Here is an 18,377-nt window from a genome sequence, read left to right on the forward strand (position 1 = left end):
GGATGGAGATGGGGTTAGGAACAAAGTGAGAGATCTAATTTGTACTTGGGTACTAATAGGACATCTGATTGTTATTGTACAGAAATGTTTTGGGTGTATTTCCTGTGCCTATTGATTATAATTGTTTCATACAGTGCAGGTGGTTTGGCATGCCTGAAGGTGCCAGCCACTGTGAACTAGAAGGTCAATGAGAAGCTGAGCTCGACTGCTGATTCAGACTGGAGTGTGACAGGGAACCAGAATGAGTTTGATTTTTCAGCTATAAAAAAATCAACAAATGCTTTTACACAAGATGGTTTGATGAGACTTCTCTAGTTTAGTCAGTTAGATTGATGGTAGCAGATGCTGACTGTGCGCCTTCTGCTTCTAGAAACAGATCCAGTTCTGACACTTGGCAGAATCCTTTGGTTTTTGATCATATGACAGCACAGAGGTTTTTTTCCCTTTGGCTGTGAGAAAAACATTTTACAATCTCTCCTCTGCTCAGTCTGAGAAACAAATCAAGCCTTTTTAATCAGTTACCTGACCTAAGATCAGAAGACAGAGTTCTGATGCAGGTTTAAGATGTCTTTATGCTGAATTTGTGGAAGTGACATTAGAGCAGTGTGTAGCAATTATGTCTTAAAAGGACAGGCATGTGTCCTGACTTGCATCATGTATTTTTGTTAACTGGCTAGCTGTGTTATAAAACTGCTGTGCTGCTGTAGTAGTGCATTAGCTTGAGTATCTTCCCCCCCACCTCTCCCCTGTGGTGTGTAAGGAATGTTACTTGGCTGTATTTCCCTGGTACTTCAAAACCATTTAAAGACAGTCTTTGTACAGTCTGCGGAGTACAGAATTGTGAAAGTAATGTATGGAGCATCCCAGGAATACTGTCCTGGAATGAGATGGATCTGAAAAGTCAGGGTTCCAAAGCTTGGATGTGTTGGCAATGGATACAGCCATCTCTTAGGCACTGTATCTTTCAATATTTAAATGCCAGAAGAGGTGTAACTTGGAAATGTGATGGCAGATTAATTATCTTTCTTGAAGGAAAATATTTGAGAGATGAGGACGACAAATGAGATCTGTTCTCAGATCCATCTTAAAACCTAGCTCATACCCCTTGAGCTTAACGCTATGAAAATATGCGTAATTGCTTTATAGTGTGTGCATGAAACTCTGAGTAGGCTACCTCTGCATTCTTCCTGTCTCTTATACACATCTGCCCCGGGCCTCACGCCCACGGAGCTGCACGTCAACTCCACCCCTGTGTAAGGGCCACTACAGCCCTGAGGCAAAGGCAGAAGACGGGCACGGCCCATCCCGAACAAGGGCAGCGATGGAACAGTGCAGCCACTATGGCTGATAAACCCCATGGGCGGAAGGTTATGGATGTACGAACAGTAGTTTAGTACATGTCCATTTACACAGATTCCCCATGATAAGCACAAGGTCTGCAGCTGTTGCCTCCTGTGATTACCAGACAGTTTGCAGTGCAGGTCTGCAGGAGGAGGGGAGAAAGAACTCTAACACAAAGGAGCCCAGACTAACAGACTAAGGGCCAGTTAACAGGGGCTGGGGTGAGGGGTGGTGTGGTGTGGGAAAGACACATTGTGTATTTATATAGTCCAAGGAAAACGAACAAGCCATTTTACTTCCACCTAGGAGAATTCAGTGTTAAAGAGTAACTGCAAGTCCAGAAAATTCTTCTTCAAGTCCCAAGACAAAGTAGTCTTCTGGGCTACCTGTTGAGGATCACAGAGAATGCATCAGGACAATGCTGTGTGCTGCCTCTGAAACATTTGCAAACATGGTTAAGCTTGTGTTACTGCTTTTTGATGTTCTTAAAATTACAGCTAAAAAAACCCAAACAGGATTACACATCGATGATGGAAGTCTCACTTTCTTTATTCCCACTGATTACTGAAGAAAACATTGAAGACATCAGCTATATATATGAAAACATTTAAGACATCAGTTATATGTATGTTCACTATGAGGCATCAGAAGACTTCACATAGTAACAAATTAACTTCTAGTCACCTTACATACCACTGCATGCATTAGGGCTGGGGAACATTGCCAGAAAAGAACTGAACTCCCAATAGGAAAACCAGAATAAAATAAAGGTATAAGATATAATCTATATTACTAAGACTGATCAACACTAATTATATAAGAATAAGTAAAAATGTAGCTGTTCTGTAGGCAGATAAAAATAAGAACCAGTATTACATCCATCTTTGTTTTACAGTTCAAGTCAGGTTAAGTAGTCTGACAATATAGATGCAAACTCCCCTCTGCCCCCATAAAGGCTTATAGAAGAGCTAATCATTAACAAATCAGGAAAATTGTTACATAATTGGCAACAGTCAATTTGACCATGTATAAAATAGTCTTGCCTTTTCAAGGTTGCAATCCTGTAATACATTTGCCTTATATTCCTATGAGGTATTCAAATACATTAGCAGCAATATATTCCATGCTGATGCTCTATAATATGTTGAAGTTAGTAGTTTACTACTTAAAACTAGTTAACCAACAGAATCCCTGTCCCAGATACAACTAGTAATGCAATTTTGATGGGACCTCCTCTCACATCCAAAAGTTATTGCCTTTCACAATGATTGAAGACGAGCTATAAAAATCAGAGCTGACACAGGTTTGCATACAAAAAAGGACAGATTGACTCTATAGGAGTGGTAGAAACGCATCAATTAATCAGACCTGTCTTCTGGGTAACAGCAAATTGAACAAAATATAGAACACTGCAACTGATAGATACAGACAGCAGTTGAAAATGGTATTCTTGAGGACTACTCCAGGATGTTGCCAGCTTTTTCATTCTGGTGTCTATACATACATAAGATACAAAGAACTAGAAACAAATCAGAATAAAGATCTAGCAGACTAATATGCAGTTCTGAGCAGGAAAATACCTGCATTAGTTCAAAATTTCAATCTCTTTACCAGAAGGCTGATTAACCAAGCAAAGAGGTGCAGTCTCTTCAGAGGCAGAGTTTTTTGTTGCTAGATTAAACTGCTGTTTGATAAAAGCCTACATTAGACAATTTTATATGTTATTTAATTTGGGTGTTTGGGTTTTTTTGGTTATTTTCATTTTTCAAAAAAACACTAAAACCCAGAGACTTTGCTTATTCTTCATCACTCAACATTTTTGGATCAAGGCTTGATGTCAAAAGGGAAAAAAAAAAAAAGAATAATATTTACATAAAAAATAGGGCTATGACCTTCATGAAGAATGGATCTTTCCGTCTTTAAAAATACGTGGGTATAAATCTCTGCATGTTTAATAATATCAGTAGAAAGATAGGTCGATTTTTCTCTCAGAAGTATCAAGACAAACACACCACAAGATGAAGTAGCAGTACTATTCAGAGACTGCACAGTCTCTCATTAGAATTCTCATCCCCTTTCTCTACTCTCTAGGGAAACTCAGTGCCATTTCTCCTCTGCCTTCCACAGCATCTCTGACACACATGGCTATTTGCTCTCAGCTACCTCCCCTGACACTAAATTAGCATCAGAGGTACACCCACAGTGCTGTTCCGTATCAGCATTTCCTTTACTTTCTAAGTAAAACCAAGGTGCATCCTGGCAAGAGCCTACATCTACAAACATAACCTCCACCTTGTGTCACATGCAATGACAACATTCTTTTGTTTTAGACTCAGTTATGAGGAATGGGATTACTGTTATAAGAATTGTGCAGTTATCTAGTTAATATGCATAGCGATGTTCTTAGATGAAAAGAAACAGACCGCTTTCTGCTATTGTCATCTTTGGGCAGTACAAAGCTCTCGGGAGCGTCTGACAATTGCAGTCAACCTCATTGCCATACCATTCATAAAATCCATTACACTAAGAGCTACGCGCATAAAATATGAACCGCAAGCACTCATGGACCTGCTTTCCCAACCGGAGAAATGGATACATAGAAAAACTATTCTGGAGGACTTTTCCAAGAAGCTCTCCAGAATATGCAACTGGACTCTAATCAAAGACACAAAGAGCAAAGACAGAGGCAACTGCATAAGAACAATCTCTACACAAGCACACATCCTTGTGATTTTAAAAGCCACAACAGCAGATTTTGCAGCCAGTTTCATTTGGACAAACTCTATAGGGAAGACATCAGTAGATACATTATTTAGTAAAAGAAAAGCACATTGCTTTTAAAACAGCAGCCTCTACAGCAGAGCTGTACAACACTGTACAACAGTGTGGACGAGGCAGAAAAAAACCCTTTTATGTACATCAAGAATTTCCACATCTACAAAATCACTGCATACCTCACCAAACTTGTAATAAATACTTAGGCAGCAAACAAGTATTAGTTTCCAGGTAAGAAACATCCACAAAGGAGACACAAATTTGTTCAGAATTGGCAAGGGAGGGCTCTGGTCTAAAAGAAACCACACTTCAGCATGTACGATGGTGTAACGTTTTGTATTCCTTACACGGAAAAACACGGAAGCTTTAGGATTTGCTCTGGACCTCTTAAATCATTTCAGGAAGACATGCAGGGCTGAATAAAAGGAGAAAGCCAGAATGAGGCTGGGAAAAAAAGATCACTAGTCCACGGCCAGGGCATGCTGAACATTGATTTGCCACAGAGAGAGCAGCTAGGAGGAATCTGTGGACAACATAGAGAGTGGCTGAAGAAAGGACAGAAGGGCAGATCACATGCTGCTTGTAGGTCGAGAGGGAGAAAGCTGCCACTGCACCTCAGGCTGTGCTTCTGGGCTTTACTGTGCACATCATTTCCAGACCAGAATCTGCAAGTTAGTTCTCAGTGACACTGTCTTCTGGACAACATCCAGAACTTTTTCAGCACTGTGACTGTGGCTTCAGTTAGTCTTATCAAACACTAGTCAGTACAGCGGCACAATTATCGCACCTGAGCGCCTGTCAAAGACTAAGAGATATTAGTAATGCAAAGCAGTATAAAGGGACATGCATTCAAATCCAGAGTTACTTGTGCACTGTGTCACAAACTCAGGTCTCCTCTTCCACAAGCTAACAGCAGCGACCAAGGAAACAGCAGCCTACAACGCATAAGCACCTAAACACCTTACATTTATTTCAGTCCATAACCCTGAACGATAAGCAAGTGCGTCCCATAGGCTGACCCAGTGCTAGGAGATTCCTCTCACTTCTCTCTAAGCAAGTTAAGAGAAGATTAGTTTATTTAAAAGCTCGAAAGAATAAGTCATGTACCCCATTTCCTTTTCCCATTTGCTCCAGTTATTGCAGAGCTTGAATATAACATCCTTGTCCAATTCTGAACTTTAAATCCTATGGAAAATCATTAGTTATGTCTGGCTTGTCGGTCACACTCATTCTTCTACAGTCACATAAAAGCATAGTATTTCATTAGCACCAGCAGTGACGACTTTGCATTCTGTAACTCTGTGCTGAGCTGCAACCTCAGCACTGGAATTTATCACATCTGTGCCTTTCACATTTCTTGCTAGTCTTAGGTGTTCCAATGATATATTTTAAAGCAAAAAAAATACCAGAGCAGTTTGCTATGCAACTAAGCACATGGGCTGTTTTTTTTTTCTGGCCTGATTTACATGTTCTGAAAAACCTGCTTCAACATGTTTGCAGGCTAGTGGAGAATCATAATACATTGTTTTGTGTAACCAGTGTTAAGTTTTTTACACTTTCATCTACTCTGTGAGGGTGGGAAATAGATTTTTAGTTCAATTATACTTTTGAAGAGAGAGATATAAACATACAGAGTCTGAGATCTAAGTGCCACAAGAGTAATCTTACAATAACTATGGGACTTCAGTACCATAAAAATAATGCTCTCCTAATACAATTCTTCTAGTCTCCCAATATATATGAAACAAAGTGGTCACATATTGAAGTTTCAGAACTATTTTAAGTTTTCTCAACTGCACAGTGCCAGTACTAATTCACTGCCATGGCCAAATCTGATCTATCCTTGTTTATGAAGCATCTGCTGCTACACACTGATGCTGTAAATACTCAAGCAATTGATGTCAGCAGCTTTTATTAGCAAAATATTAATTTGAGCATTCCAAGATACTCTACGGACATAATTACTCAAGCTGCATTTAAAAAAAAAAAAAATAATCATACATATTACTTAATGAGATAATTTGCAGTGACTATGGGCTACTAAGATTATTAGGAAAAAACCTAATAGCTTGATCACCACAGGTATTATCAAATGAAAGTACACAGCCTTTTATAAAGGGCTAATATTGTTTTGTAAGACTTTCCAGTGACACCAAAAAAACAGCATTAATTCTGCTTGACAGCCATCACCTTCAAACCAAGCCACAAGAAATTTAATAAGGTGAAACATTTTGACTTTATGTCAGAACTTTCTACTCCTCAGGGGTTAAACAGAAACCTGTGATTTATTGTCTGATAGCTTTTTTACTAAATCCCAAAGCTAATACAATATGCATTCTCTAAGGGGTCTGACTGTCAAACCACCTTCCCCACAGGTTTTTCTCGTATTGCAGCCCATTCAGTTAAAAACAGTGTTTTAATCAGCTTTAAGGAAGGGGGAGGGGAGAGAGATATCAAAACGAGATCTTACATGGCTACATCTTCACTATACATTCTGCGCTAGTCCCATGGACTTGCTTTAACAATAAGTAACGTATGCTTTTTGCAATTAACATCCAAAGAAAGAATATGCACTTTGTATGTTTATAAGAAGCTATGAAAACATCTCTCTAGGTTACAAACCTAGAAAAGCAGTTATTCACTCCGATCCTTCGGCTCTCGGTATTTCCACTGGATATAGTCAAAGATGTCTTTTTCACATTCTACTGGTAAGGCCTCCCCAGCAACTCCTGCAAGCAAATTATAGATGCCATTTGAAAGGTCTGTACAATCCTGAAATGCCAAACGCATTCCAAGATTATGACAAAACTGATGTAAGTAAAACAGACAAACCAAGACAAAACACCCCCCACAGACCTTTTCATACAGTGTTTAGGTACTGATTCTCATTAGCATCAAAGGAAATAAGGTAATTAATGACCTTTAGGCCCAAGTGGTTATACAGTTGGATATATTTATAGTCATATATAGTTATGCCTAAATATATATATATATATATATATATAGAGCCCCCCTCCAAAACAGAACAAATGAAGGACATGATATTTTGTTAGAAGAGTGGGAAAGCACATACGTGCCGTGCACGACACCGAGAAAACAATCTTTATGACAGTAAGACTTTAAGTAAATTAGGTGGCCCAAAGAGGTAACTTCGTGCCACAGTGCTGCCTATACATAAGTAGGGTGCCTCTTCCTGATATAATGGTGTCCAAAACAAAAAAAGACACAAAAAAATTTTATCAACCACAGTATTTATCAGAAGCATTTCCGGTACACCAAGAAACCAATTTAAGGAGGAGAAGATCACACAAAGCATGTAACATGTAGCTAGAAAGAATACTCTGTGCAAAGGCCCAGACTGACCAGTGACACCCAAGGGACGGATTGTATACTCATTGATCGTGAAGCCCATTTCCAAAGCATGTGTTCTCATGTTCTTATTGAATATATCACTTCCTGTGAAATACAGCACACCACAGTAATACTGATCTTTGGGGATAAGCCTAGAATAAAAGTGGAAGAAAAGTACAGATTTAGCACAAGGATATAACAAAGTTACAAGCCATCTGTAAGTCCACCATTCAGATACTGTTCTAGGCGCACACATTCCGCACCTCCGCACATTTGATTTTCCCACAAGCCAGAGATGCAAGAATGAAATGAATTTCCTATCAAAGAAAGGTTCAGCACATCTACCCTGACCCAGAAGTTACTGCTGTTCAGTCACTACACAATGACGGTGCTCACACTCCTGCCAAGAATTAAAGCAGTACGATAAAGTAGGTCGTGATTCTGAAAGCGGATACAAAGTCATGATTTAAAATACAGCATTCTCACTAATAACCTCTTGTAGATACTGGCAGTTGTACAGTGGCTTTCATACTGCAAAGGAATTAGAAACCTAGCAAATGCCATGTTCTGAACGTGGAAGTAGAGATCTGAATGCAGAACGCGATGCAAATGCCTACAACGTAGCAGAGAGCTACAGTAAGGGGGGGAGATGTTGCGTGCATGTACCGGATATCAATTCTCCTATGCGGATAGGCTGTTCCATCTTCTTTATTTGGCAGCTGACAGACACCCTGTGAGGAGGTAAGGAAAGCAAGAAATTAAAAATGAAATTAAACAGATTTGAGATCAATCTTTACCTCCCCACCCCTAAACAATCCTCAGTCATCCCGGAGAGCAAAGTTAAATTCCTTCTGAACTGATTAAGTATTTCACTAGAACAGATGGATGTCGTAATACTGTGAATCACTATTTTACACTGCTAAGATATAGCATATACATTTTACACTAGCTCAATGTAGCATGTAATTACAGCAGGAAGGTTCACAGGACTTCTCATTTCCCACTCCTCTGCCCTAATCATTATCAGGCTCTTCAATATGCATAAACATCAACAGGTTATGGAAAATGCAGACAAAGCTCAAGCTAATAGAAAAAGTTTTTTTTCTTGAGGAATCCTCTGTCAATCTTAATTTCTAACTACTTCGTAATCTTCATGCAATTCCCCTACCAGCCTTTTCCTTTTTTCCCTAGTCTATGTCCTTAAATGACAATGCAGTAAGGGGGAGGGATATGAACTGTAAGGAATGATGAGAAATGTTTATATACTAAACCGTTATTACCAACTGCAGCTTCACGCTGAGACTCCTCCTTCTATTATTAGCATTGTTTTGAAAACTTAACATTTCTTACACTTCTAAAGTTACGTTGTCCATCTCCTGACTTAGACTTGCTTTTCCCAGATTCTCAGCTTCAGTCGTATTTCACTTTTTACAACATTCCTTCCTTAATTTTCACTTTGAGGACAGAAGCTGTTCCACAACTATTTAAGACCAACAGGATTACACAGAGCAAACGATCAAACTAAAATGAGCTTGTCGAACTGTGAGCGCAAACTAGGAATGCAGTGTCTCTGCTTTTGGCTCACAGATCTACAATTGGCTTTCAACCCATATGGTATTTGCACTTAAACCATTTGGCAAGAATGAGAGTGACTTCCTCATTCCTCCTAAAGATAAAGCCAAAAAACCACCATCAAGTTTCATTCTGTCTCAGAATGCAACACAAACCAAACTGAAGACAAATTCTGAGATTTCTTTTAGCTCTTATTTTAAGCAAAACCAAACCAACAAAAGTTGGAAGTGCTCCAACAGCCCCCTTTCATCTTGAGAAAGTAAGCATCTTTAACTGCAGTATTATATATTCAAGTATTTATGCCTTCCAAAATATTAGCTGAATATAACAGTATCTCGATTCTTGAATAGAAATTCATACGTCATGGACCTTTGGTGAACCCTCGTGCAGGACCTCCGAGCTTCCAAGGAATTCCATAAAGACAGCTACAGCGACTGACAAGAACTAACCAGTCCTCATTTTCACTCAGTATTGCTTATGTTTCTAAACTTCTGTTACAATTAACTTTTAACCAGCCTATAAGACCAGGATGCCCGAGGCCTGTAAAGAAATCTAAGTGAAGCAAGGTAATGCCCAATCCACACGTTTAAGAAAAAGTCCTCCTGTGAGCAGGGGACCTAACAAAATGAATGTTCCTGCAATTCATTAATTTCTTCAGGTATCTCACATATTCCCTATTACAAGCCGAGTCTAGCAGCTTATCTGTTAGATCTGCTCTGCAACAAAATTGACAAAAAAGGAGACAAAAAGTATATTACATATTAGACAAAACAAGGTAAGCATAGGCCTGAAATCAAAGATACGTTTCCAAGATCTTGAGGACAGAGTTACAAAAGTGGTGCAACTGAAGTAGTAAGGTGGTGCTAAGGTTCTGGGGAAACATCAAGCACAACAGACATCCAACTGGCACTGTGTGATGAAGTTTATGTCAGTGGGGTTCAGCACTAATCTAAATGTTTTCTAATACTGAAATCTTACCATGAGAGATTCACTAAGAGTCAACTACAGAAATTTTTTAATGGGGGGAAGGGGGGAAATAAAAACACCCCCACATTTAAAAAGATCACAACTCCAGCAGTCCAAACAACATATCTTGTATACATTCTAGCTTCTGTCAGGAAAGGTAATCCTCATCAACATCCCTCACCACCAAAGCAGCCTTACCATGAATTTGGTGTCACCTTTAGACAGCATATCTGTGACAAAGTGGACTTTTTCCAGTTGTTCTACAACTTGACGCAGAAGTTTTGACTAGGAACAGTGAGAACATAATAGAAATTATTTCACATATAACAAGAATATCTTACCCATTTTCCAAACAATGGCCCACATAAGTACGAGACATCGCTATAATTAAACGTACATTACATCTGAACCAGAGGGGAAAAAATGTAACAATAAAATTATAGTTGTACAATGTAAAAAAAAATTTCCACCAAAATCTCCATGTCAGAGTTATAAAACTAATTTCTTGGCTTGAGTTTTCAACTTTTAAGCAATTAATCTATAGAAGCAACACAAGAAATAGAAACTGCCATTAATGACTTCTCCAGAGTTAGTCCCAAAAGATTATAAGGACAGGAGGACATCTGCTTCTCGTCCAAAAGATTACAGCTACATAAAGAGATACTTACTCTACCTTTAATCCCTACTTTATGCAGGTAGCTATTACAGTTCTACATTGTAAAAGCACATGAATATGAGAGGGTGGGGGAAGCACGCATGTGAAGAGGAGGGACAGAAGGATAAGAGTGAACGTATCAAATAGGTCTGCAAGAAGAACGCAACATTACACATGGACCTCACAAGTGATAGCTCCTCAAAATAAACATGGTGATCCAATAGAAGAGTTTACTATACAGTAATAAAAAGATGCAAGAAACTGCAACGCAAGTCCGAGACTATGTATCTTCAGAATTTAAACATACCCTCGTGGAAGCAATGCACGGTACCCACCCACAGTAGCAGAGAAACACACCTGTTTGGACGACTCAGATGTGAAACTCGGATGGGTTAAGAGAACATCCATATCGCCACTCGACTCTGCGCCTAGGCAAGTAAGAAGCAAAGAAAAAACCCTCTGCATATGACAAAGTATACTAACATTGGTGAAATACCATCTAAGCTGTTCCTATAAATGTTTGGTAGAAAATAGTCACTATTCAAGGTATTTGAAAAATAACTATCTTAAAGAGAACCTTGTTCTTCCATCAAAAAGTTTATATCCCTGCATATTGCAGAATTTCGAGAATTTCTTGCTATACTGTAGGGCAACAAAGCACAAATGTTAAAACAAAGCAAACAACTCACACATTACAATATACTACTCTTTGTGGGAGCAGGGTGGAGAAGCAAGAATTTACGCAGGAGTTTCATCACTGAACTAACCAGTCAAGACAATACTCACAGGAAAAAGCCAGGTTCTGGCGTAGACTTCTTCTCTAGAGAAACAACATCTGTAATAACAAGTCTTGCTTATCAGCCCAAAATAAACATAACAAGATCACAGAGTACCAACCTCGTCTAAAACTGCCACAAACTGTAGCAATATAGTTTGGGTCCAGCTTCTTTACCTCTTCCAGCACAATTTCCTATGTAAAAAGGAAAGATGCATGTTTAGAGGCATGCCTCATTGGACATCAGTACCTCACATCCTCTCTAAATAGATTCTTACCTGCATTTGCAGCATTTCTTCCCTTGGGATTCTCTTCTCAAAATCCTCAAAATATCTGCATATATGAAAATAAAAGTGAAAGAGTGGCAAGGGTAGCATCTTAATATTTTAGTCAATTAAACATGTACCAGAGGAAGGAATACAACTTACGTTACTGTCACATCACAAAAACCTCCCTGTTCTCACCAAACATCTTAGAAAACGTCTGCCAAGCAATAGAAAAACCTCACAACTGCAAGTTTGACAATGTTTAGAAGATGGTTTCGTTGCATACTATTTCCACTGTGTACGAAGAGCTGCCACAAGGTGGGAGTAATATTACCATATAACCATTTGGTTAATGTTTACACAGCCCTCTGAAAACACAAAAGGTTCCTCACAAAACTCAGTCCAGCAAACAGGAGGAACAGGTCCCTCACCCATGATCAGATGTGATCTATGCTGGAAAGAGCTAATGGAAGCTCACAAGTCAAATACAGCTCCTAATATCTTTTCACAGAGCTGTAAAAGACAGACTGACAGCACACTGCTTGACTGTGGAGAAAAGAGGTCAGGTGAAACGATGATGCACCTGACCAGCGGGCACATTTATCACCCCTCCAGCACCAGAACCATTGCCAGCAGGCACTGGCAGCGATACTGCAGCCCCCGAGCCACACATTCCCAGACACCCACTGCCCAACCACCCCAATCCCAAGCTCTGCAGATAGTGCTTCTGGATCTAGGGACAAAAAGACCACCATAGAGCACTGAAACCATTTCTTCAGCTCAGCACTTACTGGAGGTTCTGAAACATCTGAGCACAAAGCTGGAAGCAGACTCAAGGGCAATGTGCGCACGAGCAACACAAACAGGTCAGCTGAGTTTTCTTACACTCATTTAACAGCAAAAGGTTTTCCCTTGAATGCTCTCACATACAAAGGCAGGGATGCACAGTGGATACAGGGCTCAGATGTGCAGAGGCAAAGCGACAATCACAGCGTAACCCTTCTCACTCGTCAGCAAGCAGTTTGTCCAGATTGCGTACTTCCACATCCCCGCCACTAATGTGGAAACACTGTTGCTGGCCCCACACAGAACCAATTCATTTATAGGGCTTTATTTGGTTCACCTGCAGCTTCTTGAAAACTCAGCTATAGTTCGCCCAGAACTAGCACACTGGAACGGCCACTCAGCCAGTAGCATTCAAGATGGTAAATACTGAGGGAGAGACACACATTCTGCACGGCATTCTCAAGTTCAGACATACAAATGTCTTACCTTGCTCACAGCACGTAACAAAAAATAGCCTGGGCAACTTTTATGTAGATTCCCAAGAAACATCACTGCAACCTTGCTAAGTGATGCTCCATGAGCTAACTGAAAAAGTAATTTGAAATTAATTCCCTTCCAGATGGAGCCTAAGGCTACTCAATTTCAACCTCAATGAAGCAAAAGCCTTGATAACTGCTGAAAAGCACGTAGAGCATGCAGAGAGAACAGAACCTTACATTACATCCTGGTGTCTGAAGGAGTCATTAGAAATTCATGCACTTGCACCCAAGAAAGCTTACTTTAACCCAATTTGCTGGTGATGGGTCAACTTGTGCTCATTTTTTCTTAGATCTAGAAGAAGTAAAGAAAAAAAAAAGTTACTTGAGGCCTAAAATTCTTACAGTAAGTTTCCACCAATACAAAGATGATGCACACAAATAATATGTACCAAGAAAACAGCAAACTCAAACACAAAGGAAGAGATTTCAAACTGACTACTCAACAGCTGATAGGACAAGTACAAATGCACAGAGCACTTCCTGATAAAGACTTCAACAGACCATTCACCTCAAAGCCAAAAACCCTGTTATTTTCCACGTAATCTGTAAGCACTTTACTTTGGATACATATGTAACACCTTTAACCTACGCACTAACTTTAGCATCTTATATGCTTTCCTTAAAGCATAGGGCATATCTGCTATCACAGTACCACTGTAGAAGAGGCAGCTTGACAAAAAAAAAAAAAAAGCATTATTGGAGCATGACCCAAGGATCCAAAGCTACATTTACCTTCTAAAGTCTTAATTCCTTCCTCGACAAACTTCCTAGCAGCAGCAGGACTGCAAAGAGATAAGGCAAGCTACCATCAGGAACAGCAAGAATCTTACAATGCTGAAAAGGACATTAGAATTCACTACAACCACCTAGGTTCTTCAAGGCCAGGACTGAAGTCACTTCTGATGCTTATCCTCTTTTCAGCATACACATTTTCAGTTTGTACTTTTAATTGGCAGAGATGGCTATCCAAGGCTTGGCTTGAACATTTTTTAGTGTTGATATAACTATACAGAAATATATAATCATAAAAAATAAAATCTCAACAAATAGGTAGTATTGATTCAGACAATAATACTGAATGTGTGATAAGAACTACTTTAACCACAAGCAGTCTCAGAACTGGGTTAAGGCAACAGCAACACAAAAGTGTCTTTAGACTAGCACTTCACAAAACCCAAGGAGGCTCCAGTCTGCAACCTACAGTACAGTAAAGCAGTAGCAGCTCCAATTTTGCTGGAGGGTTTGTCTAAAGCACAGCACACAAGTGAATGGCCAAACCTTTTTCCCCTTTGAGGGTTTTTCATTAATCTGCGTGACTCACTGGGGAAAGAACAATGTTTCAACTGAGACGAGCATGCAGGTAATGTTATGCCCAGATACCTATCCAATATCTCAAAATGCTGAGAACCATCAGCCTGGAAGGGCAGTCCTTTCTTGGGGAGCTACTCTCCATCTGTTCTGGAATCCCACGGTTACAACTCCACCACCCTTAAAGACTTTGAATCCACTTCCTCACAAAATTCTTACGTTACAATAGGATTGACAGATCTTGACTTGCCATTTACTTCCTTTCTTATCCTTCCCTGCATCTCTTGCTGCACTCCAGACCAAGGGAGGCAACTCCCACTGTCCTGAGACAGGACTGCACTCAGCCTTCTCCTTCTGCATCCCACCCTGATTTCTCAAAACCATTCTCAAATCCCAGTAAAACCTCAAACTCTGAGCACATTTTCCCTCAGAATTGAGAAAAATCACATTCCCTACCCTCAGCCTCAAAGGGTTCAAACGTTTCACAAGGGCCCTGGTGATTTTTTGGATTTTCATTTGGTTTTGTTACATTACAGGGCTCTACTTCTCCTTTTACAAACACGTGACAGAGCACCATTGTCACTGGGCCCAACTTCCCACCAAAAGTCCCAAAGGGACTTCTCACTTTTGCTCTTCTCAGTCTTTCACAATTCTGTTCTTGACAAGCTCTTCTCCTTCTGCTCTCAGTTTGTACACAGGAGATTCCCACTTCCACTCCTCTACCACAAAGTCTGTAACTGACAATTCTATCTGTACCCTTTCTTCTCAGTCAGTTGTGCCACCACAACTACAGTGTCTCAGTACGGTCACTACAGTATCAGCTCAAACTCATTCTCTTCATTACTTGCAATCACCCAAATTTTGTTCATAGCTCCACCAAATAACCTGAAGAAAAAAAACCCAAAGCCAACAAACTAACACACTTTACCCAATGCCGGTAACCCGTGTCAAGAGATTGATAGATGCACTTGTATCATCTTGTCGAATCTGCAAAAACAAACCAACACAAACCAAGCCCTTCTTTACTCCATTTGCCATAAACAAAGAAATCTTGAGAAGATAAAGCAGTTCAGTCAGATTCTGCTTTGGAGACTCACTGTAAATCAGCACAAGGCAGCACCAAGCATAGTACCATGTATTACAATAATGCCATATGTACTAAGCCTGAAAAACCACATAACTACTCATGCTAAGGTGAACAGCATGGTTAAACACAAAACTCCGCTGCCTTCCAGAGTCAGAATTCAACTGCTCCCAGAAGACGTTCATGTGCTGATCCTGTAACCTAACATATTTTCACAGACAGTTTTGATGTTTTGCCTGAGCTTCTTATTCCCTATTTTCTACTCGCTATAGACTCTGTCTCCACCATTTTTAAGCCAGACATCAGTCCGTTCAGGAAACGACAACGGAATTTGCACAAAGCAAGGAGGCTACTCTCCAAGTTATAAACAAAATCAGCTATCCAGAAATAGAGCACAAGGGGACAAAACCCACCTACCTTTTCCAGTTTGCGTAGTTTTCCAGTGGATAAGAACTCATCTATCTTCTCAGCTATTTTAGCACCTACTCCATCCTAAATATTGGGGTGGAACAGGGACAGAAGACAAGTTAACTTCAAGATTACCTAAGGCCATTATATCTAGAAAAAAAAAAAAAAAGGTCTAAGAAGTTAAGAGTCATGAAAGAAATGTGAGATCACCAAGACCACGATAAAATAACGGACCATAAGGAAGTGCAAGAATTCAATGGTACAACACAAGCAGCATAAACAATGTAATCCAAGGGCTGTATTTAAATTTCCCCCAAAGCAATAATTTTGAACAAGGCTTTATTACTGCTCAAGTTCTCCGAATTTAGGGAAGCAGTACCAGAGCAAAGGTGAAACCTGCCAAAATAGAATCCTTTTACAGCTGGAGTCCCCAGGTCCAGCTATGGAACCCCAAGAGCAGACACACCGCATCCCCATCCCTCAGAGGAGCTAGGACAGGCACACTCAGCCCCGTGCTGCCTGGGAGCCCCCCCCGGCGCTCCCGTTATCCCCCAGCCCTCCCACCGGCGACACCGGCACCTACCAGCTTCTTGGCTTCAGCTCCGCTCCGTATCTTGCTAGGGTACCGGGAAATCACCGAGGCCGCCTTCCTGCGGAACAGCGTGATCAGCGCCCAGCGGCGGAAGGCGTCGGTCGCCCGGCGGCGGGCTGGGCCCTTAGACGGGGGCGCCGGGGGGGAAGGGGAAGGCGGTACCTGTACGCGTTGTACTTGTGGATGGCCCGGTTCACGTTGCGCTCGTAGTTGGCTAATTCTGCGGGGAGGGCCCGGTGAGGGCGGCCGGGCCAACCCGGCCCCACCCACCGCACAGACAGAGAGACAAACAGACCTACCGGTAAGAAAGTCGGTGATGCCCTCGTTGGGGCTCTCCTGCGGAGCCTTCCGCTTGCTCATGGCCGCGGCACCGGCACCGCGGCGGAGCCCGGCTCGGAGATGGAAGCGAGATTCTTCCGGTAGTGACGTCACAGATCGCGACCGGGACCTGCAGCACGCATGCGCGGCGCCCAAAACACGCATGCGCGGCGTCATCAGGAACAGGCTGTCCCGGCACTGCGCATGCGCGGCGTCATCAGGAACAGGCTGTCCCGGCACTGCGCATGCGCGGTGGCACCTCGGTTTGCGTTGATCGGGGTGGGCATCGCTACCGCCGTGCCCCCTGTGACACAGCACCAGGGGTAGTTTTGTTGCCGCTTTCATGTGGTTTCCTGGGGGCTTCCAGCTGCTCCCTAACAAGCGTCGTGCCCGTTCCCCGAGAGCGTGTGCCGCTCACCGCTGCTGCCTGGCAAACGCCACACGGTGCTGCCGGTGGGCGACACAGAGGTGCCCCCGTGCCCCACGCTGCCACCCGCCAGTACCGTAAGTGCGATGCTCTGATGCCCGTGGGGGGTGCGGCCACGCTCGGTGCCCCTCCTGGTAAGGAAATGCTGCCGCCACCCCACGTGACGCTGCCGGCGGGCGCTCGGTGCGCAAAGGGCAGGACTGCAGCGCCAGCCCCGCACAGGTGTGCGGCACCGCCAGAGCCGCCTTCCTGCTGCCGCAGCGTGAGGCTTGCTGGGTGTGATTCCTGTGGTGGGGGAGGGCTGAGGCCAGCCGGCCCGTTTGGCAGGTGTGGGGGCCCCTCCTGCCCGCTGGTCACACGGCAGTGGTGGGACAGAAAGCTTCACGCCGCCCACTGTGTCACGCCTCCGCTCCGCTGGAGGTGATTGGGACCAGGGGAACCCCAGGGAGTCACCTGAGAGCTGGGACAAAGGCAGAGGGGAAGAAGATGGGTGTCCCCCAGGGGTTGGTGCTGGGTGCCTCCCCAGCTTGCCAGAGCTCCCCTTGAGTTGATTCTAGCCTCAGCCACACCGTGCCCTGGCCCCAGCTCTTGCACCTCCACTGAAGCCTGTCCCATAGTCCCAGGTCATCCCCAGGGCCTGTGGGGATGGCGGCAAGCTGGCCCTTGATGCATCTGCAGGAGCCCCTGTGGAGGGAGGGCTCTGGCCAGCGGCAGTCTGTGGTAATAATGGCAGACCCTTCTGTGAGAGCAGAGCAACCAGGCCTGTGAGAAACTAAGACAAACAACCTGGGAAAGCAAAAGTTGAGGCTGATTGAAGAAATGCCTCAAACACTCCCAAGACAAACCTCTGAGTCACAGGGTGCATCCTGTGGAGGCCGAAGCTGATAACGCTGCCCGATGTATCTGGGGGAGAGAGCCCTGTGGAGACAGGACGGCTCTGCCCTGGGGCACCTGGGCAAAATTCAAGGGCCATGTGTCCGGTGAATGAACTTTGCTTCGTTATCCACGAAATGCATATTAAAGTTAATACCCCTCAATATGCTAACGAGGGCTGTCATGATCATGCTAATTACATCATCCCATGGAACACCTTACCCCTCCCCATACATGGGATGCGTAGGTCTGTGGGTCGACCTAAGGGATGGACCTAAGGAAAGTGGGTATAAATCGAAGGGGAGAAGAAAGGGATCTCTCTCTCTCTCTGACCCCCTCTC

At 42.6% G+C, this 18,377-nt stretch overlaps 1 protein-coding gene across 5 annotated transcripts in view; it reads right to left on the reverse strand.

Moving 5' to 3' along the window:
• The window catches only part of POLB (DNA polymerase beta), an 18,833-nt gene extending 1,976 nt beyond the window's left edge, over positions 1 to 16,857 (reverse strand). The window contains exons 1-15 of one of the 5 annotated variants that reach the window (XM_026863094.1): positions 16,718 to 16,857; positions 16,581 to 16,638; positions 16,410 to 16,476; positions 15,836 to 15,910; positions 15,263 to 15,321; positions 13,759 to 13,808; positions 13,267 to 13,318; positions 11,714 to 11,768; positions 11,558 to 11,630; positions 11,018 to 11,088; positions 10,204 to 10,290; positions 8,134 to 8,198; positions 7,480 to 7,619; positions 6,739 to 6,845; positions 1,316 to 1,773 (exon numbers count right to left, since the gene is read on the reverse strand). In XM_026863094.1, the coding sequence (XP_026718895.1) occupies positions 6,751 to 6,845; positions 7,480 to 7,619; positions 8,134 to 8,198; positions 10,204 to 10,290; positions 11,018 to 11,088; positions 11,558 to 11,630; positions 11,714 to 11,768; positions 13,267 to 13,318; positions 13,759 to 13,808; positions 15,263 to 15,321; positions 15,836 to 15,910; positions 16,410 to 16,476; positions 16,581 to 16,638; positions 16,718 to 16,778 (1,008 nt within the window). In that variant the 5' untranslated portion in view covers positions 16,779 to 16,857 and the 3' untranslated portion in view covers positions 1,316 to 1,773; positions 6,739 to 6,750. Of the gene's footprint in view, positions 1 to 1,315; positions 1,774 to 2,217; positions 5,166 to 6,738; positions 6,846 to 7,479; positions 7,620 to 8,133; positions 8,199 to 10,203; positions 10,291 to 11,017; positions 11,089 to 11,557; positions 11,631 to 11,713; positions 11,769 to 13,266; positions 13,319 to 13,758; positions 13,809 to 15,262; positions 15,322 to 15,835; positions 15,911 to 16,409; positions 16,477 to 16,580; positions 16,639 to 16,717 lie in introns of those variants that run through there. The other 4 variants (XM_026863095.1, XM_026863092.1, XM_026863093.1 and 1 more) reach the window with 4 other exon arrangements.
• Positions 16,858 to 18,377: the final 1,520 nt, after the last annotated feature.

This window comes from Athene cunicularia, assembly GCF_003259725.1.
Source record: "Athene cunicularia isolate RWA chromosome 22 unlocalized genomic scaffold, athCun1 chr22_part1, whole genome shotgun sequence".
In the NCBI taxonomy this organism is placed as follows: domain Eukaryota; kingdom Metazoa; phylum Chordata; class Aves; order Strigiformes; family Strigidae; genus Athene; species Athene cunicularia.